The sequence below is a fragment of the Daucus carota genome, chromosome 8 (assembly GCF_001625215.2).
Source record: "Daucus carota subsp. sativus chromosome 8, DH1 v3.0, whole genome shotgun sequence".
In the NCBI taxonomy this organism is placed as follows: Eukaryota; Viridiplantae; Streptophyta; class Magnoliopsida; order Apiales; family Apiaceae; genus Daucus; species Daucus carota.
In genome coordinates this window covers 16,840,047-16,862,511 of record NC_030388.2, presented here as the reverse complement: position 1 = coordinate 16,862,511, position 22,465 = coordinate 16,840,047, and the positions used below count along the sequence as shown (strand labels likewise).

At 40.7% G+C, this 22,465-nt stretch overlaps 2 protein-coding genes across 2 annotated transcripts; both read left to right on the top strand.

Annotated features, from left to right (window-relative positions):
• The first annotated feature begins 12,079 nt into the window (after positions 1–12,079).
• Positions 12,080–12,928, top strand: LOC108198232 (uncharacterized). Its single transcript, XM_017365995.1, has one exon. The coding sequence runs from the start codon at positions 12,080–12,082 to the stop codon at positions 12,926–12,928; it is 849 nt and encodes a 282-aa protein (XP_017221484.1).
• A 56-nt stretch (positions 12,929–12,984) lies between these two features.
• On the top strand, positions 12,985–14,822 carry LOC108198231 (uncharacterized). Its single transcript, XM_017365994.2, has 2 exons — positions 12,985–13,078; positions 13,132–14,822. Exons 1-2 carry the CDS (start codon positions 12,985–12,987, stop codon positions 14,820–14,822), a joined length of 1,785 nt encoding a protein of 594 aa, XP_017221483.2.
• The last annotated feature ends 7,643 nt before the right edge of the window (positions 14,823–22,465 follow it).

Sequence of the window (22,465 nt, the reverse complement as noted above, 5' to 3'; positions counted from 1 at the left end):
AGATGTGGCATGAAGAACGTTCGAACAAAAATGTTACCAAAGGCCCACCTCTATTTTCTATATGCTGCAGAAAAGGTGATGTCAGTCTACCGCAGCCACCACCAACACCAGCTTGCTTGCAATCTCTTTATAACGATGCAGCTAGAGGTTCGCACTTCAAAAGAAGCATACGAATGTACAACTCCATGTTTGCATTCACATCCGCTGGCGGTAATGTGGACCATTCAATAAACAGAGGCTGTGGTCCTTATATTTATCGCTTAAACGGTCAGAACCACCATGTTTTTGGCTCCTTAATCCCTGATGATGGTGATACTCCAAAATTCTGCCAGCTTTACATTTATGATACTGCAAATGAGGTTAATAATCGTTTACGGTGGGTTAAAGTTTCTGATGAACAACCTATTGATGTCCAAGTTGTTGAAGACTTAATTCAGATGTTAGATGACACCAATGAATTGGTGAAAAAATTCCGCACAGCACGTGATCGTTGGGAAAACAATGATATACTTGATTTGAAAGTGGAGCTGAAAATCTGTCGCGCACAGAATGGAAGAGAGAATCATATATCTGCCAGTGATGAAGTAGCTGGCATAATGGTTGGTTCCACCTCAAACACCACTCCTAATCGTGACATCATTATAGAGCCCAAGTTTGGAAAGCTCCAACGTGTGTCTTACATTCATCCGAAGTTCATGGCGCTTCAATATCCCCTTCTTTTTCCCAATGGAGAGGACGGATACCATAATAGAATTCCATTCACGAGTGCTGATTTGGAAAACCTCAAAGAGCGGGACTACATTTCAATGAAAGATTATTATGCATACCAATTTCAAATCAGGCAAAAGCATTGTAAGTTTCTATCTTGAATATGTCTTAATATTTTATAGTTTGTAGGAATATTGTTCACTGAAATCATAGTGCTGTACAATTATTATGCAGCTCTGACACCTAGATTAGGTGGGAGGTTATTCCAGCAATATGTTGTTGATGCTTTTTCGTCTATTGAACAAACACGCCTATGGTGGTTTCGGAAGAATCAGACAATTCTTAGGAATGAATTGTATAGCCATATATGTGACTCAGTTCGTACTGGAGACTATAGTGCTTCTAATGTTGGGAAAGGCGTGATCTTGCCAGCTGGATTTGTAGGTTCTAAACGCTACATGCAGCAAAATTTTCAGGACGCACTAGCAGTGTGTCGTGAAGTAGGCCATCCGGATATTTTCCTAACCATGACAACTAATGCATTATGGGATGAAATTCAAAAAATGATGTTTTTTCTTCCTGGTTGCAGTCCTGAGAATTGCCCTGACATTATCTCTCGAGTCTTCCGTTTGAAATTAGAGCAGCTAACAAATGACATTAAGAAAAAATCTCATTTTGGTGTTTGTGTTGGAGGTATTCTTCTCTTTCCCTGTCATAATTAAATGTATATACCTGAGTTCTTAAACTGAAAATAATTTATTTCATTGGTGGACAAACAGTGATGTATGTTGTGGAGTTTCAAAAGCGTGGCCTCCCCCATGTTCACATGCTCATTTGGCTTGACAGCGCTTCAAAGATTTATCTAAAGAATAATGTAGACAAGTTTGTCTCTGCTGAAATACCCGATCCTAAAAAAGACCCTGTGGGATATGTTGCGGTGAAGGCTTTTATGATACATGGATCGTGTGGACTCCAGAATATGAAATCTCCCTGCATGAAAGCTCTAAAGTGCATTGATAGAATATATTTTTATATATATTCTATAGGATTTTATTCTCATATTTAATTATATTTTGCACTGATTTGGATTTTATTTAATAGATTTTTATTGTTTTATTGTAGGAAATAAAGAATTCCAGGTTGAGAAGGATTTGGAGATAAATTAGCTATTTTGGAGCAAATTTCTATTAAAATTCGGATTTATTGGGTTCTACCCGATTTCTGCACTGTTTAGGCCATATCTTGAGCTCCGGATGTCAGAATTGGATGATCTTACAGCCCACGCGAAGCTCTTGGAATTTCCTTTTATTTAGAAGTGGTCCAGTAAGCAAAGTCCAACTGGAAAAGCCCGAAAACAGAGCAGAAAAGAAAGCTGCGAATTTTGAGAGAGAATCCTTGTTGGTTTTGGAGTTCTATTTTGTATATTGATTTAAAATATTAGAAAGACTTTTAATATAGAAATAGGATCAGATTTTATTATTAGAGGATTACCATTAGAATAGATTTTAGTTACTTACGCTATTTTACAGAGGGTTAGGTTTTTCTTCTCATCTCTTCATACTTTGTTCTAGACATTATTTTCTCCATTAATAGAAGCTTTGAGGTATTTCTTGATAATCTCTTGTTTATTTGTTAATGTTTTATATGGCTCTCTTCACTATTCTTGTTGCTTTTACTTTCATTACTATGTGTGAGTAGTTCCATTCTAGGACAGAAGGGGAGCCATGTTTGCACCATTATAATGCTTTATTTTCATTAATGGTTTAATGGGTAACGTGTAATTCTAGTCTATATGTCTTGATGTTTGATCTGTGTAATTGGCCAATATCATAGATTGATTGTATGCAAATAGGAGTACAAGATCGAGAGATGTACTTACTAGAGGCACACATAAGATTAGCGGGACTGAAATTGAGTGCGAGAGTATCAATGGATTCCCGAGAGTGTTAATGCTCGAGAGAGATTAACAATTGCTCTAATTACATGACTTGTTGAATTATTATATGAATAGCTATTTGGTGTAAGCATGGTGAACCTGAATTGTCCTAGACTTTAGTTAATTGATATAAATCATCTTTATATTGCATTATTTAGTTAGTAAAAAAATCTTAAAGATTCGTTTGTCTTGTGAAACAATTTGTGATAATCGGATTAAGATTCTTGAAACTTGTCTCCCTGTGGATTCGACCCGTACTTGCTAGTTTCTGTTTACAACAGGCACCGTGCACTTGCGATAGATATAAATTTACACATCAAGTTTTTGGCGCCGCTGCCGGGGAGGCGCTAGTTTTCTATATATTTTAGTTTGATTATTTAGATTGTTTCCTTTGTCTCATTGGAGCTTTAGTTCCAATCGAGGCTGTTTTCACTGTTTTCCTTGTTTAGTTGTTCATGCCCAGGTCTACAGGAGACGTGGAATCAACTACTCCTGATCCTGATTTTGACACTACTCTACAGCAATATCTTGATCAGCGAAAGAAAGGGAAACAAGGGTCAAAGATTAAAATGGGTGATCTTCCTATTAAATCTTTGAAGAATTATTCGCAGCCCTCTCCGAGTGGTGTGCCTACTGGCATTGCTATGCCAAATATTCAAGCAGCAAACTTTGAGATCAAACCGGCGTTGCTCACTATGATCCAACAGAATCAGTTTGCTGGTCTTCCAACTGAAGATCCTACGCTTCACTTGCAAAGGTTTCAACAGCTCTGCTCTACCATCAAGTTTCAGGGAGTCACTGCAGATCAAGTGAAAGTTATGTTGTTCGGGTTTTCTCTTCGTGATAAAGCTCAGAAGTGGTTGAATGATATTAATGTGACCGAGTGGGAAGCAATTGCTCAAGCCTTTCTCACTGAGTATTTTCCTCCCAACAAAACTAATGATTTGGTTGACAAGTTGACCACTTTCAAACAAGAATATGATGAAACTCTTAAGGATGCATGGGACAGATTCAAAGATATTCAACGCTCGTGTCCTCATCATGGTCTTGAGAAGTGGTTTCTTCTCAAGCGCTTCTATTATGGTCTTGACTCCGAGACGAAGAGCACGGTAGATAATGCTGCAGGTGGTGTTTTTCTAGACAAAGGAGTTGATGATGGTTATGCTTTTCTTGCAAATCTAGCTGCAAATCACTTCAATAACCCGAGAGCACCTAAGAAAGGGGGTAAACTTGAAGTTGATGCTTATTCTCTTTTATCATCTCAACTCGCAACATTGACACAAGAGATTCACTCGTTGAAAACTTCACAAGCCTCGAATACTCAACCTATGAGTATTAATGCACTATCTTCTATGGCTCCTATGAATAATCAGGTTTGTGAAGTATGTGGTATTCAAGGACACCTTGGTAATGATTGTTTGTACAATGTTCAGAATGCACAGAATTTTCAGATGGAGCAGGCAAATGCTTTTCAGCAGAGGCAGCAATATAATCCGTACTCCAACACATACAATCCGGGATGGAGAGATCATCCTAATTTCTCCTACAGGAATAACAATGGTCAAAATCCTCCTCCCAATCAGCAGCAACAATATCAGCATCCTCAGCAACAACAATATAGGCCTTCTCAAGGGCCTATGAACCCTCCTGGATTTAGAAACCTGCTCAACAACATGCTCATCCATCTAGCCCAGCTGCACAACCTAATCAGACGCAAGAGATGTTAAAGTTGTTGATTTGACAAACAAGGGTGGAACTGAAGGAAGCAAGAATGATGATACCGAGAAGACTGTTAATGCTCCTCCACCTTTTGTGCCTAATCTGCCATTCCCTAGTAGGATGAACAAGACAAAGGTAGATCAACAGTTTGGTAAGTTTATGAAACTTGTCAAAAATCTTGAGGTAACAGTTCCTTTCACTGATTTAATTTCTCAAGTTCCATCATACGCAAAGTTTTTAAAGGATATTCTTACAAAGAAACGATCTTTTGGTGAGGTGGAGACAGTTGCTTTTACTGAAGAGTGTAGTGCTGTTTTACAAAATAAGTCTCCACCTAAACTTAAAGATCCTGGAAGTTTTTCAATTCCTTGTCACTTGGGTGCATTATTTATTGACAAAGCTTTATGTGACTTAGGCGCTAGCGTCTCTGTTATGCCTCTCTCCATTTTTCAAAAATTAAACATGGGAGATCTTAAATGCACACAAATGACATTGCAAATGGCAGACCGTTCTATAAAATATCCTTTGGGTATTTTAGAGGATGTACCTATTAGAGTTGGAAAATTTTACATTCCTGTAGACTTTGTGGTTTTGGACATGGAAGAGGATAGTCAAATTCCCATTATTTTGGGTAGACCATTTCTCTGTACTGCTGGTGCTGTTATTGATGTCAAAAATGGGACATTAACTTTGTGTGTAGGGGATAATAAAAGTACTTTTACACTAACATCTGCTCTTAAGTCCCCTATGCTTGAGAATACTTGTTGCAGGATAGATGTCATCGATGCAATTGTCCAAGATGAGCTACCACAGGTTTTACTAGATGATCCATTGGAAGCAGTCCTTATGCTTGAAGCTTACGAAGGAGAAGGACATGCTGAAATTGATTCACTGATCCTTGAGCTTGATGGTAAGGCAAATTTGAGGAACTGTGAGGTAACAAATGTTATCACTCCTTATGATAGACCTCAAGTGAAAAAGTTAGAGTTAAAGCCTTTGCCATCTACTCTTAAGTATGTGTTTCTTGATGATGATGAGTCTTGTCCTGCGATTGTTAGTTCTAAACTTGATGATAATCAAATTTCTCAGCTTCTTGTTGTGTTGCGTATGCATAGGAAAGCTATTGGGTATAGTATTGATGATCTTAAGGGAATTAGCCCAGACTTTTGCATGCATAGAATTAATCTTAATGATGATCATAAGCCTTGCATACAGGGACAACGTCGCTTGAACCCTAACATGCAAGAGGTAGTTAAAAAGGAGGTGATAAAACTACTTGATGCGGGAATCATCTACCCAATTTCTGATTCTAAATGGGTGAGTCCGGTTCAATTAGTTCCTAAAAAAGGAGGGACCACAGTAATTAAGAATGATAAAGATGAATTGATTCCCACTAGAGTTATCACAGACTAGCGAATGTGTATTGACTATCGCAGGTTAAACACCGCCACTAAAAAGGATCATTATCCTCTCCCATTCATTGATCAAATGCTTGAAAGACTTGCTAAACATAAGTTCTTTTGCTATCTAGATGGGTATTCAGGGTTCTTTCAGATCCCTATACACCCTGATGATCAGGAAAAGACTACATTCACATGTCCATATGGTACTTTCGCATATCGAAGGGTGCCTTTTGGACTGTGTAATGCACCTGCTACTTTTCAGCGTTGCATGACATCCATATTTTCTGATTTCATTGAGTCTATTATGGAGGTATTTGTGGATGATTTCAGTGTTTATGGTTCTGATTTTGATGTGTGTTTGCATAATCTTTCAAAAGTGCTAAAAAGATGTGAAGAGGTCAATTTGGTTCTAAATTGGGAAAAGTGCCACTTCATGGTCAATGAAGGAGTGGTACTTGGTCATCTTATTTCTGAACATGGCATCCAGGTTGACAGAGCAAAAATTGAGGTGATCGAGAAACTTCCTCCTCCTGTTAATGTTAAGGGAGTTAGGAGTTTCTTGGGTCATGCGGGGTTTTATCGACGTTTCATTAAAGATTTTTCAAAAATTGCAAAACCCCTCACTCAATTATTGCTTAAGGATGCTACATTTGAGTTTACTGATGCTTGTTTGGAGTCTTTTTACAGGATTAAGCAGGCGTTGATAAGTGCACCGATCATACAACCTCCAGATTGGAATCTTCCATTTGAAATCATGTGTGATGCGAGTGATTATGCTATTGGAGCTGTTCTTGGTCAACGGAAAGATAAAGTTTTGCACGCAATTTACTATGCAAGTAAAACCTTGGATGGAGCTCAGGTGAATTATGCTACTACTGAGAAGGAACTCTTGGCTGTTGTTTATGCTCTCGATAAGTTTCGAACTTATCTCATCGGTTCCAAAGTCATTGTTCACACTGACCATTCGGCGCTGAAATATCTATTGGCCAAGAAGGAAGCAAAACCAAGACTTATTCGTTGGATTCTGTTACTCCAGGAATTCGACTTGGAAATCATAGATAAGAAAGGTGCTGAGAATGTGGTTGCAGACCATCTTTCACGATTGCGGTTCAAATCTGATGTTGCTCCTGACATTCCTATTGACGATTCCTTCCCTGATGACCACTTATTTGCTGTTGCCGCAAACACCCCATGGTATGCAGACTTTGCAATTTTTTGTGTGAGTGGCTCCCATCCTCCAGATTTGACTTATCAACAACGAAAGAGGTTTTATTATAATGCTAAACAGTACTTTTGGGATGACCCTTTCTTGTATCGGAAGTGTGCTGATGGAATCTTTCGTAAATGTGTCCCCGAGGGTGAAGTAAATGACATTCTCCGACATTGTCATTCTCTTCCATGTGGAGGTCATCATGGTCCTTCTAAGACTGCTGCAAAGGTACTTCATTCTGGTTTCTACTGGCCTTCTCTATTCAAAGATGCCCGTGCTTTTTGTCTTTCTTGTGATGCTTGTCAAAGGACGGGGAATATTTCTAAACGCCAAGAGATGCCACAAATCGGGATTCTAGAGGTTGAGATTTTTGATGTGTGGGGTGTTGATTTCATGGGACCTTTCCCAACTTCTTGCGGAAATAGATACATCCTGGTTGCAGTAGACTATGTGTCCAAGTGGGTTGAAGCTATTGCCTCACCAACTAATGATTCCAAAGTTGTTATGAAGCTGTTCAAAAAGATCATATTTCCACGTTTTGGAGTTCCAAGGACTGTAATTAGTGATGGTGGATCTCATTTTCGCCACCGACAATTTGAAACTTTGCTTAAGAAATATGGTGTTACTCACAAGGTTGGCCTAGCTTATCATCCTCAGACAAGTGGCCAAGTTGAAGTTTCAAATCGTCAAATCAAAAGCATCTTGGAAAAAGTAGTTGCAAAATCTCGAAAGGATTGGTCCTTGAAGTTGGATGATGCTTTATGGGCTTATCGAACAGCCTACAAGACTCCCATTGGCACTACTCCGTATCGCTTAATCTATGGAAAGGCATGCCATTTGCCAGTTGAGCTCGAACATCGTGCTTTTTGGGCGATAAAAGAGCTAAATATGGATATAAAGGCCGCAGGTGAAGTCCGGCTTCTTCAAATGAATGAATTGGATGAGCTTCGTTTTGATGCTTATGACAATTCTCGACTTTACAAGGAGAGGACAAAGAAAATGCATGACAAATTGATCCAACGAAGAGATTTCCAAGTCGGTGATAAGGTGTTATTATTTAATTCGAGGCTTCGACTCTTTCCTGGAAAGCTCAAATCTAGATGGTCCGGACCTTTCGTTATAACTGATATTAAATTTCATGGTGCTATTGAGATCATGGGAGAAGACGGGACCAAATTTAAAGTGAACGGACAACGCTTGAAATTATACGTGGATGGTGCATTCGTTGGAAAAATTGAGACATTTTGTCTCGATAACCCCTCCTTCAAAGCTTGATTGGAGGTAAGAGTCAAGCTAATGACTTTAAAAGAGCGCTTCTTGGGAGGCAACCCAAGGTCTCTATTAGTTTATTTATATAATATATTTTTGTATTTTTTTTAGGAGCTTATAATTTTTATTTTCATATTTTTTTTTACTCCCATAAGATGCCTTAATGAATTTGTGTGAAGTGTTTCAGATATGGAAATGTAAACTATTGAGCTTGCAGACACCGCAGTGATTTGTAAAAATTAAGAAGAAATGGGTTCGAAAAAAGAAAAAAAAAGAAGCTAATATGTTGGATGCAGCTGTTTGTGGAAAAAAAAAAACAGAGGAGAGCAGATATATTGGCACGGTCAACTTGATTCACTGCCGGCAGTGCGGGAGCTTCTGCCAATTGTTTTGTTGCTGCGCAGTAGATTTTGAACGGGCGTGCGGGGTTTCTGCTGGGCGTGCAACACCTACTGCTTCAAGTGCGCTCGCTGGCTCATTTCTTCAACTGCTCTCGCTCATCTCTCCAGATGGGCCGGACCTTAAGCCCACATAGTAGCCCAATCCATGCGCTTCACATCAGCTTTATTCCTGCGGAGCAGCTGAATTTATTTTTTCTATATGAACGCTATACTCCTGTAATGCAGCAAGCTCTTATCAACCTCACGGGCCTCTTTTTAAGTCTTGGTCCAGCTTATTTACGGTCCACCAGCTCTTTTCCAGTCCATTTGGAGGAAGTCAGCCCATGTTGTCCATTTGGAGGAAGTCAGCCCATCCTCGAAGTCCAGTTGGTGTCCTTGCTTTCAGTCAGGCTCAAGCCCATCTAACAGCCCATTCCAAGCCCAGTACAGGGTGTCCTACGTTACTGCTCTCCAAGAGAATCTCAGCAACAGAGGTCCTTGCGGTGTTTAAAAAAGAAACGAGGCTGCCTGGAGTTGAACACTAGACCTCTGGTGTGTTTTATGAGCAACCCTCCAACCGCTGAGACAACTTACTCATCTATTCAAAAGGTGCATCCACTTGAATAAATATTTGACAAGCCATATTCAATTCACCACCACCCAATGGCAATCCAGGGGAGTTTCTTTTCAACTTTTATATATATATTATATTTTATATATGTTCATTGAGGACAATGAACCACTTTAGTGTGGGGATGGTTTCTCAATGACTAAAAAAATGAAAAAAAAAATATATTATAAAATTAAAAAAAATAGAAAAATTAGAAAAAAAAATTGTATATTGCCATGTTTTAAATTAGGAAATTCATGTTAGTTGCATTTAAATTAGAGCATGTAGTTATTAATTTTGTATGCATTTTTTTTAGTAGTTTTTTTTATATTTCATTTAGCTTGCATATTTCATGAAAGTAAATAATACCAAGTTAATTTCTCGTGATGATTTTATTTGCATAATTTCTTGGCTAGTAGTCTTGATCATATGTGATGTCTTGCATGCTTAGAAATTGCTTGTGCGGAAATTTTATTTACACTGTAAATGCTCTAGAGACGAGACTTAGGCTAAATTAATTCTTGAGTTTTATCTATGAGTCGAGTGTAGAATTTTGACTATTCCCTTTTAAGCTTAGAGTATGTAAATCTTAAGTTTAGGGGAGCTTTAGGATGTATATGCCTTTCTTAAAAAAAAATGAAAAAAAAATAGAATAGTGCAAATAAAGTATCGAGTACTCCTTTGAGATCAACGGGTGGTAAATTTTGAAAAGGACGATCCACGTACTTGTGCTGGTATTAAGTGCAATTGTACTAGAAATAAAATTTTCTTGGTGACTTTTCACAACCCTTGGTTACTGGAGAATTACTTGACTTAAAAATAATTTAAAAAAAAGAGAAAAAAAAGAGCTAGCAAAGTCTTATGGTGGTCGTAACTCACTTACCCTGAGAAGCGTCCCGACCTTAGACCGAGCATGAAAAAAAAATCGAAAAAAAATTGGAAAAAATAAGAGAGGCATAGAAGTTCTTTTGCGACCCTGAGCAGTAGTTGACTCTAATGTAACGAAGTGTTTAAGCATTATTCTGATTAACGACTCATGGTTAAGATTCTGTTGAAGTTTGTTGGTCTCTGTTTTATTTCACTAGAGAGCATGTTGAGTACACACGATGCACTCCGTACTTGCAGTGGAAGAGTTGCTTGACTAATGTGTGAGATAGATGAATGCCTTGATTGTTGCATATTCTGAGGATATATATTGACGAGGTTGATGCTTTCATGATTTGTTTTTAGGCATATCCATTTAGTTTGCATTCATAGTAGTTGCATATCCGACGCTTGGTAGAAAATAATGAATTTTGTGGGTAGATTCACTATAAACCCTCACGAGACAAAACTCGTCCTACTAGGGCTGCCTAGGGGTTTAACGGCTTGTTGCATATGCTCAATGCAATCGTGTCATCTACGAAAATGGTGTTAGTTAGTTAGGACTTAGTTTTATTTCGCTTATTTGCCCGAGGACGTGCAAAAGCTTAGTGTGGGGATGTTTGATAGAATATATTTTTAAATATATTCTATAGGATTTTATTCTCATATTTAATTATATTTTGCACTGATTTGGATTTTATTTAATAGATTTTTATTGTTTTATTGTAGGAAATAAAGAATTCCAGGTTGAGAAGGATTTGGAGATAAATTAGCTATTTTGGAGCAAATTTCTATTAAAATTCGGATTTATTGGGTTCTACCCGATTTCTGCACTGTTTAGGCCATATCTTGAGCTCCGGATGTCAGAATTGGATGATCTTACAGCCCACGCGAAGCTCTTGGAATTTCCTTTTATTTAGAAGTGGTCCAGTAAGCAAAGTCCAACTGGAAAAGCCCGAAAACAGAGCAGAAAAGAAAGCTGCGAATTTTGAGAGAGAATCCTTGTTGGTTTTGGAGTTCTATTTTGTATATTGATTTAAAATATTAGAAAGACTTTTAATATAGAAATAGGATCAGATTTTATTATTAGAGGATTACCATTAGAATAGATTTTAGTTACTTACGCTATTTTACAGAGGGTTAGGTTTTTCTTCTCATCTCTTCATACTTTGTTCTAGACATTATTTTCTCCATTAATAGAAGCTTTGAGGTATTTCTTGATAATCTCTTGTTTATTTGTTAATGTTTTATATGGCTCTCTTCACTATTCTTGTTGCTTTTACTTTCATTACTATGTGTGAGTAGTTCCATTCTAGGACAGAAGGGGAGCCATGTTTGCACCATTATAATGCTTTATTTTCATTAATGGTTTAATGGGTAACGTGTAATTCTAGTCTATATGTCTTGATGTTTGATCTGTGTAATTGGCCAATATCATAGATTGATTGTATGCAAATAGGAGTACAAGATCGAGAGATGTACTTACTAGAGGCACACATAAGATTAGCGGGACTGAAATTGAGTGCGAGAGTATCAATGGATTCCCGAGAGTGTTAATGCTCGAGAGAGATTAACAATTGCTCTAATTACATGACTTGTTGAATTATTATATGAATAGCTATTTGGTGTAAGCATGGTGAACCTGAATTGTCCTAGACTTTAGTTAATTGATATAAATCATCTTTATATTGCATTATTTAGTTAGTAAAAAAATCTTAAAGATTCGTTTGTCTTGTGAAACAATTTGTGATAATCGGATTAAGATTCTTGAAACTTGTCTCCCTGTGGATTCGACCCGTACTTGCTAGTTTCTGTTTACAACAGGCACCGTGCACTTGCGGTAGATATAAATTTACACATCATGCATACGTCATTTTCCTAAAAAGTGAGTGCTTGCTGCCTTTAAAGTATTCTAAATCTAGCTTATCAATCTGAGCTATTTAATAAACCATTCTTTGTTATAGGTACTGTCCGCGCACAATGTTTGATGAAAGCGGATTTCCAATGTACAAACGGCGTAGACAGAACATAACAATCCATGTTAGGAATGCTGATTTGGATAATCAGTGGGTAGTTCCCTATAATCGGGACTTATTGGTCAAATACCAATGTCACATGAACATCGAGATATGTTGTCATGCTCGCAGTCTCAAGTATTTGTTCAAATACTGTTTAAAAGGTCATGATACTGCCACACATGTAACTGGGAGGAAGAAGAGGACAGCCAACTGTAACGGTGATGAGCCTATCGATGAAATTGATGCCTACTTTGATGGTAGGTACATATGTGGAGCAGAATCGGCTTATAGGATTTTTGGTTTTCCTATACACCACCGTACAATATCTGTTGAAAGGTTACCATTCCATCTACCAGGACAAAAGAACTGCACATTTCACTCAAATCAGCCTTTGGATAAGGTAGCTGAAAGGGAAAAGGACAGACTTAGTAAACTTGAAGCGTTCTTCCTTTTATGTAATACTGATGCTACAGCTCAGCAATATACCTATCAGGAGATCCCAAAGCATTATGTATGGAATGATGTTGAAAGAAAATGGAATCGAAGAAAAAGAGGATATCAGAAAGGACGACTATCTTACACTCATCACAGCAGCGGCGAAGTATGGTTTTTGAGATTATTGCTAACCAAGGTGCGCGGCCCAACGTCCTTTGAGAAACTCAGAACTGTGAATGGAATATGCTATGAGTCCTTTCGTGATGCTTGCAAAGAGTATGGTTTACTGGATGACGACAAGGAATGGCATGAAGTTCTTGATCAATGTTCCTCTGGTGGCTTGCCTCCTCAGATTCGTCAACTTTTGTTCACATAATAGTGAATTGCAAGGTCACAGATTTGTATAATTTGTGGAATGCTCATTGGAAACAAATGGTTGATGATATTATTTTAAAGAGGCGACGCATAAATAAAGATGAAAGCCTAATGCTGGATGATAAGCAGCTACAATTTTATGCTCTGGCAGGTAGAATTAATTTGAATTAAGCCTATTCCTATTCATTTTGTTTCTTATTATAGGTTTATTATCATTTGCGCCGATGAAAAAAAAATTAAAAAGATACTATGTGATTGCAGAAATTGATGATTTGCTTAGATCAATTGGGAAATCTTTAAAGAATTTTCAGCAGCTGCCGCAACCTCCTGAAATGTATCTGAATCATGGGACAAACAACTTGATTTTGGAGGAAACTAATTACAATATGACTGAGATGGAATTAGAGAATAAGAAGTTGCTGTCGACCATGAACCCAGAGCAGAAGTCAGTGTACAATGCCATTCTAGAATCTGTAGACAAGAATGAAGGCGGACTTTTTTTTGTTTATGGGAGCGGTGGCTGTGGCAAGACTTTTCTATGGAGAACTTTAATATCAAAGCTACGATCTCAAGGTGATATAGTTTTACCAGTTGCGTCCTCGGGGATTGCTGCAACACTTATGCCCGGAGGAAGGACAACCCATTCCCGCTTTAAGATACCTATAGTTCTTGATGAGTTCTCAGTTTGTGCTATAGGGAATAATTCTGACATTTCTGAACTTATCAGACATACAAAGCTGATAATCTGGGATGAAGCCCCAATGCAACACCGATTTGCATTTGAATGTCTAGACCGCTCTCTTAGAGACATTATGAAGACCGTTGATCAAGCACGTGCTTCTTTACCATTTGGAGGTATTACTGTACTGCCTGGAGGAGATTTTAGACAAATCCTTCCTGTAATACCTCACGGAGAAAGGGGAGAAATTCTTGAAGCATGTATAACACGTTCCCGTTTGTGGAATATTTGTAAAGTTTATGTTTTGAAAAAGAACATGAGGCTTAACAAAGGTTCATCTCAGCGTGAAATTGATGAGTTGAATGAATTTGCCAAATGGGTGCTTGCTGTTGGAGATGGAACTTTGCATCCTATGCAAGATGGCACTAATTTTCTTGAGGATGACATAGTAGTTCCAGAACAGTTTTGTGACTTGGATAATGAAAATTCTGTTGAGAATATGATTCGCAGCATATATCCAGATTTTATCCAGAATGCAAAAATTCCGAAATATATGAGTGAGAGGGCAATTCTGACTCCTACTAATCAAATTGTGGGTCATCTCAACTCTCTGATTGTAGAAATGATTCCTGGTGATGCAGTGAATTATTATAGTGTTGATAGTGCTGAGGATTTTGGAGGTACAGATGCTGATCTACACTCGGCTTTTCCTATCGAGTATCTTAATTCTCTACAAGTACCAGGTATGCCTAGCCATGATTTGAAGCTTAAAGTTGGTACAGTTGTAATGTTGATGAGGAATTTGAATCAAACACTTGGACTATGTAACGGCACTAGAATGATTGTTACCAAGTGTTTGAAATTCTGTGTTGAGTGTGAGGTCATTTGTGGTTCTTTTGCTAGCACTAGACATTTCATTCCACGCATGGAATTATCTCCAAGTGACTCAGATCTGCCTTTTAAGTTAGTTAGAAAACAAATGTCGCTTCAGATTTGCTACGCCATGACCATAAATAAGTCTCAGGGTCAGTCTCTAGAAAAGGTTGGTTTATTTCTTCTGAAAGCTGTTTTTACACACGGCCAGTTCTATGTTGCAGTCACTAGGGTTACATCTCCAAGTGGTTTGAAGGTATTCATCGATGATGATCGTGGTCTACCAACAAACCTCACACAAAATGTTGTCTACAAAGAGGTGTTCTATGCTTTGCCTAGGTAGTAGAAATTCATGTATCCCTTTATTAAGTATTTCCTACACTCTCTTCTGTCAGTGGCAAAGATATTTGAAAGAAGTTAAATTTTGTTCAGATATTAATAGAATCTGTCTTCTTTGCTTTTGGAAAGTGAAGATTTTGGAACAACAGAGTAACCTCTCAATGAGACAATGTTCATTTGTTATGCCTTGGTGCATTACTGATATTATTCGCTTGCTTGACTGATTTTATTCCTTTTGAAGTATATCCTGCCTTCTGTACATTTAAGTTTCAAGATGCATAAGAGAACTTAAACTCTGTTTACATTTTAAATCCATCTCTATTTTTGGTTTCCAGGTGCTTTTTTCATAGTACAATAGATTAACCTGTCAATGATACTACTCACACTATTTTATCTAATAATAAGTATAATAGATTGAAAGAAATCATCTTCACACTACCCTTGACACTAAACAGATTTACTGCCAAATATGATGTCATGAATATCATATAATCTGAAACAATTGGACATAGAAAGAATAAACTTCCAACATTGCATAATTGCCAGATGGTTTCATTTCCCAGTATGTCATAAATTCACATAACTTGAAGATAAAATGTTTACTTCGTAGTACTACTAAACCATTGCATAGTGCCCAATTTCTTAGAATCACCTAAACTTAGTGGTAATTACCAAATATGTCTTCGCCTTACAATGACCAAAAAGTAATAGCACTGAACGTACACTATATCACGAATACTAAGTAGAAGCAGTTACTCTGAAAGTTGCATTCCCAACAAAAGTGAACGATAACTGCTGTCCAATATGAAGCTTATTCTTCAGAGAGAACTCATTCCATCCAAGTCCTAGCCTACACATCTTCTTTCTCCTTAGAATTTCCAGCTGATAATGTTTCGACTTCATGATCAACTTCACAACTGTTCCTTTGCTCTACCTTCTATACAATGCATTCAGATATCTAGGCAGGTACTGTATGAAGACAGAACTGAATTAGATATAAAGTAGAATCTTTACAGAGAAGCTATAGTAAAGCACTAACCACTCTGTTGTGAGAGGAATTGATACAACACCCCCAGAACCGTATAGCACAATTATAGGGATATCTGTTACGACTACGAAAATCACGGTTAGCTCTTAGGGGCTACCGTTAACATAAACTAAGAAAACAAATGAGAAACAAGTGTGTTTAAGGGCTGAGCTTGCAAAGAACCAAACAACGAGGCCGGAATTATGGAATTTCGTCCTGCGATTGCCCGGAAATATATGTCACAAAGGTTACACGTGCCTCTCTTTAGAGTGTAAAACTCGTGAAAATGATCCAAGTCCCTTTGCAAGGTGCCTACATACCCTATATTTATAGGGATCAAGCCCATGTAGTTCTTGATTTAGGACTCTGAAGAGATAAGCTCTTATCCCCTCTAGTTTAGGATAAAACAGCCTTCTTTCAGTAGTTATCCAGCGGTATCCCACTCCAAGTAGGTCACTTGAAGCCTTCATCTTGCATGATTATCCGAATTTATATGAATTATCTCCCCTTGATTGTAATTATCTCCATAATGTACGTATTTATCTCTTAATTCGTAGATAAATAATAGCTGATACACTCCCGATATGTCTCCAATTCGTCCTCCTAGAAACAAAGAAGAAGAGTCCTGCTTGGAGTCTGCCTGCCATTCTGCCCAGGCGGCGGAAGCCCTGCCAGCGGCATCCCCTAGCTGCAGCCCCATAACTGCAAGCCAGGATGCACTTAGCGGTAACCCCTAGCAGCGGTAACCCCTAAAGCGCCTTTAGGTGCAACCCCATTATGATGGCAGCCTTCAATGTGCCTCCAATGCAAGTCCATACACCTTCTTGTACATCTTCAATGATCCACCCAGCCATGGCGAAGCCCATTATTCTTAACCAAATGATTCCAATGAGCCCAAGCGAAGCCCAAATAATATGATGGGCTATAAAATAAGTCCAGGGAGATTTTATGGCACAACAACTACCCCCCGGTTCCTTGAAGTATTAAATACGAGAGGAACCTAAGAACGGTAACCCTCAATCATCCAGCTGCAAGCCCTTAAATTATGTCCGAAATTAACCGTAAATTATTTCTAAGCTTACGTGGGCGTAGCCCGGTGCAAGAAACAAGAAATAATTCAGATGTAATTCCCACACATAATTATAAAACCAATTATATTAATTCAGTACAACCACCGCAAGCCTTAAATATTTATCCCAAAATAATAAAAATTATTTTCCACAAATATGTCCGAGCTTCCGCAATTTTATTCCACCTTTCTAGCTTCCCGCGTGTGCCATGTCAGTTTGTGATAAGGCTAATCCCAAAGATTTCGGGGTTTAATTTAAATTCAAATTGGTTTGAATTGCAACAGAAAATCCCTAATTAGGTGGTGCAGCCGTAGAGTCCTAGCCTGCCTCTACCTCTTCAGCCACCCACCTTGGCCTCGGGAAGCCCTGCGTCATCAAAGCCTTCTCCACGCCAAGCCAGTCACGGCACGCCACCTGGCGCAGCTGTCCCCCACTTCCCACAGCTATATATACACTCACACACAGCCTTGTTTCACTTTTCTTTTATCTCTCAAACACTTCACTCCACACTCTCTCTTCCGACCGAAGCACTTCCAGGCGCGCCTTACTCTTTCTCGCCGGCGTTCACTTCTCCGTCTCCGTTTCCAACTTCCGACCAAAGGTATGCTCTCCTTGAGCCTTCATTTTTTTTTTACTTATCTGCACCATGTCTGCAACTAAACGTTTGTATGACCCATGCCTATCTGCCTCTTTTTCTCTTGACTGTTCACCTCGGTATGCGTGCACACACCCACATTCGCCTTGCTTGATGTTATTATGCCCGATTAAACTGCTAATTTGCCCTGCATGCCAGTTATAGTTAAACATGTACACTCATCCTTTGAATATACACACACCACTGGTTTTATTTGACTCCCATTAGGCCCTGATTGTTTCCCTATTGGGTTATCGCCCTTGGTGTTGTCGCATTGCTCTGAGGCCATGATCGTAACCCTAGATTGTAAACCCTAGGTTCCCAATTGCCTCCAGGGGGGAACCCCTCTTTCACAATCGAACCCCTCTTTTTGTGCCCTTTATCCGCTGTGAATGTATTATTTGTGTGATTTGCTTGATATACTTGTTTAGCTGGTATCTTAGGATTGTGATTGGGCGTTGATTGTTGTGGTTGAAATTAGGGTTAGGATTAGGCTTCCCGCTCCGGGTCCCTTGTTGGGCTTCCCGAAGAAGATGAACCGTCCTCCGTGGCCTGTGCTATTTCCTGTGAGGGATGTAGCCCTCTTACACTTCAGGGCTCCAACTGAAGCCTTTTTCCTTCCTCCTTCACACCCGTAGGGCTCCACCCTTGCAGCCCAGTCTTCCGCAAACCCCTTCTCCTTCTCCCCTTTTTGTCTTTCTTTCTCTCGACCTCTCCTCGTCTTGATGTGTCCTTTCGTTAACCCATCCTTTCCTATTGTAGATGTCTCAAGGATCCATGTCCTCACACTCTTCTCAGTCTGCCACCAGCAAGGCTCCCGTTGTTGCGGTTGACACGGGATCCTCCTTTAGCCAGGACCTTCAGCCTGCCAGACCCAGTTTAGGGGTTAGCTCCAGAACCCGCTCCAAGCGCAATTTGGTGGTGAAGGAGCTCAACTGGACAACCTCTGAGTCCAGTAAGGAGGATGGGACCTCGGGCCTCCCGCTGGACCCCGCTGCTGAAGCCCTCGAGGGGAGCCCCGAGGAGGCTGAACGGGAGGCTGAGGCTTCCGTGGAGGTGATCGAGCCTCCAGCTGTAGTCCTGGCCTGCGAGCATATGGACTCCATCATGACTCCTGTTCGGCTGCAATCCCTATTGGAGTCCTGCAACCCTGGCTGTACCTTGGGGATCCCGAAGCCAGGAGAGAGGTGTCACCGCTTCGACACCCTCAAGCCAGGCACTGGCTACCCCAAAGCCGTGCTTTCCGCCCAGTTCTTCAGGCTGGGTTTGTCTCTCCCCCTCCATCCTTTCATCCTGGAGGTCTTGGACTTCTATGAGGTCTCTCCCATGCAGCTCACCCCCAACTCCTACCGCATGGCAGTCTGCCTCTACATCCTCTACGACATTCACCATGGGGTGAGGATGTCTGCCTTGGAGTTGGGCTGGTTCTTCCAGCTGAAACTTACCGGCAGGACCCCAGGGTTCTTCTATCTCACTGCCTGGAACACCCACCACAAGAAGGGCATCAAGGGCAACCGCCAGTCGATGTCGGACTGGCAGAAGCTCTTCCTTTACTGCTATGACTGCCCAGTCTACAGGAAGGACTTCAATCTCTCCCCCAGTAAGCCAGCTTTTCCTTAATCCATTGTCCAGTTTAGCCCTTTAGGGTTCCCGTTTAGTTTCCTTATGCTTGTATTTGTTGTAGACATGCCAGTGCAGACTCCTCTGGCGGGAGAGTCCCTTGAGAGGGCCAAGCATGTGTTGGGGCTATCCACCGGGCTAGGTGATGGCTCCAGCCTGCTTACTCCAGAGAATCTGGAGAGGCTCGGTTTTTCCACTACGGTGGTAGATGCATCCCCCGTTGACGAGGGGGGTGCAGATGTGGAGGCGACGGGAAGCCCAGGTTTCCTCTTAGCTTGCACCTTTGAACTTACTTTCCTGATATTTGCTTTATAGATTTCCTTCATGCATGATTTGTGATCTTTATGCCCTCTGCTATGCTTGCATCTCCCCATATTTCCGTATATGTTTGGATATTATCTAATTGTTTCTCTTTGTTTCTTTCCGCAGATATGGCTGCCAACATCCCACGGTTTATCAAGCGTTCCACCAAGTACGAGGATCTGTTCGGGGAAGCCTCCGATTCTCAGGCTCCCCTCTCTGTCAAGCCTCTCTCCCAGCTCCCTTCTCCCTCTTTAGAGCAGAAGAAGGCCTCCTCCGGGGGTCGCAAGCGGGACCCCTCCAAAGCTGTCGAGGTGGGGTCTTCAGCTGAAGGCCGCTCCAGCAAGAAGCCCAAGCTGGCCCTGGCACGTAGTTCTCCTGCTCCTTCCTCCACTCAGAAGACTCAGCTCTTCCAGAGGATGCTCTCCGACCAGGTATCTGAGGCCACCATCCGGGAGTGGGATAGGCTTTCCATCGCCGAGGCCACCCGAGACAAGATGGTGGCCAACGCCAAGAGCCTATTCCTCGACCTAAAGATGGGGGAGCACGTCGCCGATACCGCCCGGGTGAATGAAACTATGAGGGCGGACCTAAAGCAGGCCAGGGCTGATCTGGCTTCCGCTGTCAAAGAGAGGGACGCCTTCCGGAAGGCCAACCTCAAGTTCAAGGAGGCGGAGGCCGAAGCCCGGCGGCTGAAGGAGAAGGAGGACATGGTGAGGAAGGGCCTTGAGGAGGAGGTCGACGGCCTGCGGAGGCAGGTTAAGGAGCTGGAGCTGCAGGTGAAAGGCCTTCAGGATGCGGCTGCCACCATGAAGGCGGGGAGGAAGGAGAGGGAGGCCACGATATTTGAGGCAGGGGTTGCCGCAGGAGTGAAAGACTGCGTGAAGTCGGCTTACCGTTTCTTTCCTGACAACGATTGGGCAAAGTTGGGGCCTGATGCTGCGGTGGCCCTAGAGGAAGCAAAGGCTGAGGACGAAGCTGGTCTGAATAAGGTCTTGGCGACCTCCCAGGGTTTCTCCGAGGACGGCGCCGAAAGGAGAACTGTAGCCGAAGACGAGCCGAAGCCTGCAGAGTTAGTTCCTGTAGGTCTTGAGGTGACGCCCCCGGAAGGGGTTCCGGCTGCGACTCCTGCCGTAACCCAGGCTTCCAAGGATCCTCCTGTTGGTGATGAAAAGGATTCCTCCTCTCCTGTTGCTCCTTGATCTCCCCTCCCCCTTTTTTAATCAACTTTTAACTACGAATTGTGAACTTGTGCGTGGCGCTTGTCGTTACGAATTGAATATTTTTTTTGGATGAGGGTGCGGGCACCTCCGAATGCTCCGCAAGACATTTTTTAGTGCTACAAGGGCCTCCCCCTGTTGGTGTGGGGAGGAATTTCCCTTGTAGCTTATTTTATATGTAACTGCTTCCATTTCTTCATTCCTTGCCTTGTATTTCCTTGGATATTTTTGTGTTGGTCGCCTAACTTTTCCATGCAGGTAGAAAGAACGAATATAGGGGATAGCCCTTTGATCGAAAGCGTACGCATTGTTTGCTTTCTGGGGGGTTATGACCCTTGGGACCTTGTTCTTCAAGGTCGTTCACTTTTTTGTGGATGTATGCTGATGTGTATGTCTGTGTTAACTCCCCAATAGCGTATATAAAAGCACTTAGTCTTTCCTTGTAATAACCCATTTAAGCATAGTTGAATCTGATCTCACATGCGTGAGAATCTAGGAACACCATTGGGCTTAAGCTCCAAAATGACCCCCAGGTGTAAGTCTTCAAAGTAGTCTTCAAGTATAAGTTCTGAAATAATTCCGCCAAGTGAGCTTTTTAGTAGTCCCACCGAGTTAGCCTTGTAATAATTCACCAAGTGAGCCTTGTGAGCCTGGATAGGCTTCAAACTCGAAAGCCTCCATCAGCCTTTGGCCTTGAAAGCCTTGATAGGCTTTAAACCTTGAAAGCTTGAAAAGCTTTAGCCTTGAAAGCCTTGATAGGCTTGAAACCTTGAAAGCTTGGAAAGCTTTAGCCTTGAAAGCCTTGATAGGCTTGAAACCTTGAAAGCTTGAAAAGCTTTAGCCTTGAAAGCCTTGATAGGCTTTAAACCTTGAAAGCTTGAAAAGCTTTAGCCTTGAAAGCCTTGATAGGCTTGAAACCTTGAAAGCTTGAAAAGCTTTAGCCTTGAAAGCCTTGATAGGCTTTAAACCTTGAAAGCTTGAAAAGCTTTAGCCTTGAAAGCCTTGATAGGCTTGAAACCTTGAAAGCTTGAAAAGCTTTAGCCTTGAAAGCCTTGATAGGCTTGAAACCTTGAAAGCTTGAAAAGCTTTAGCCTTGAAAGCCTTGATAGGCTTTAAACCTTGAAAGCTTGAAAAGCTTTAGCCTTGAAAGCCTTGATAGGCTTGAAACCTTGAAAGCTTGAAAAGCTTTAGCCTTGAAAGCCTTGATAGGCTTTAAACCTTGAAAGCTTGAAAAGCTTTAGCCTTGAAAGCCTTGATAGGCTTGAAACCTTGAAAGCTTGAAAAGCTTTAGCCTTGAAAGCCTTGATAGGCTTTAAACCTTGAAAGCTTGAAAAGCTTTAGCCTTGAAAGCCTTGATAGGCTTGAAACCTTGAAAGCTTGAAAAGCTTTAGCCTTGAAAGCCTTGATAGGCTTTAAACCTTGAAAGCTTGAAAAGCTTTAGCCTTGAAAGCCTTGATAGGCTTTAAACCTTGAAAGCTTGAAAAGCTTTAGCCTTGAAAGCCTTGATAGGCTTGAAACCTTGAAAACTTGAAAAGCTTTAGCCTTGAAAGCCTTGATAGGCTTTAAACCTTGAAAGCTTGAAAAGCTTTAGCCTTGAAAGCCTTGATAGGCTTGAAACCTTGAAAGCTTGAAAAGCTTTAGCCTTGAAAGCCTTGATAGGCTTTAAACCTTGAAAGCTTGAAAAGCTTTAGCCTTTAAAGCCTTGATAGGCTTTAAACCTTGAAAGCTTGAAAAGCTTTAGCCTTGAAAGCCTTGATAGGCTTGAAACCTTGAAAG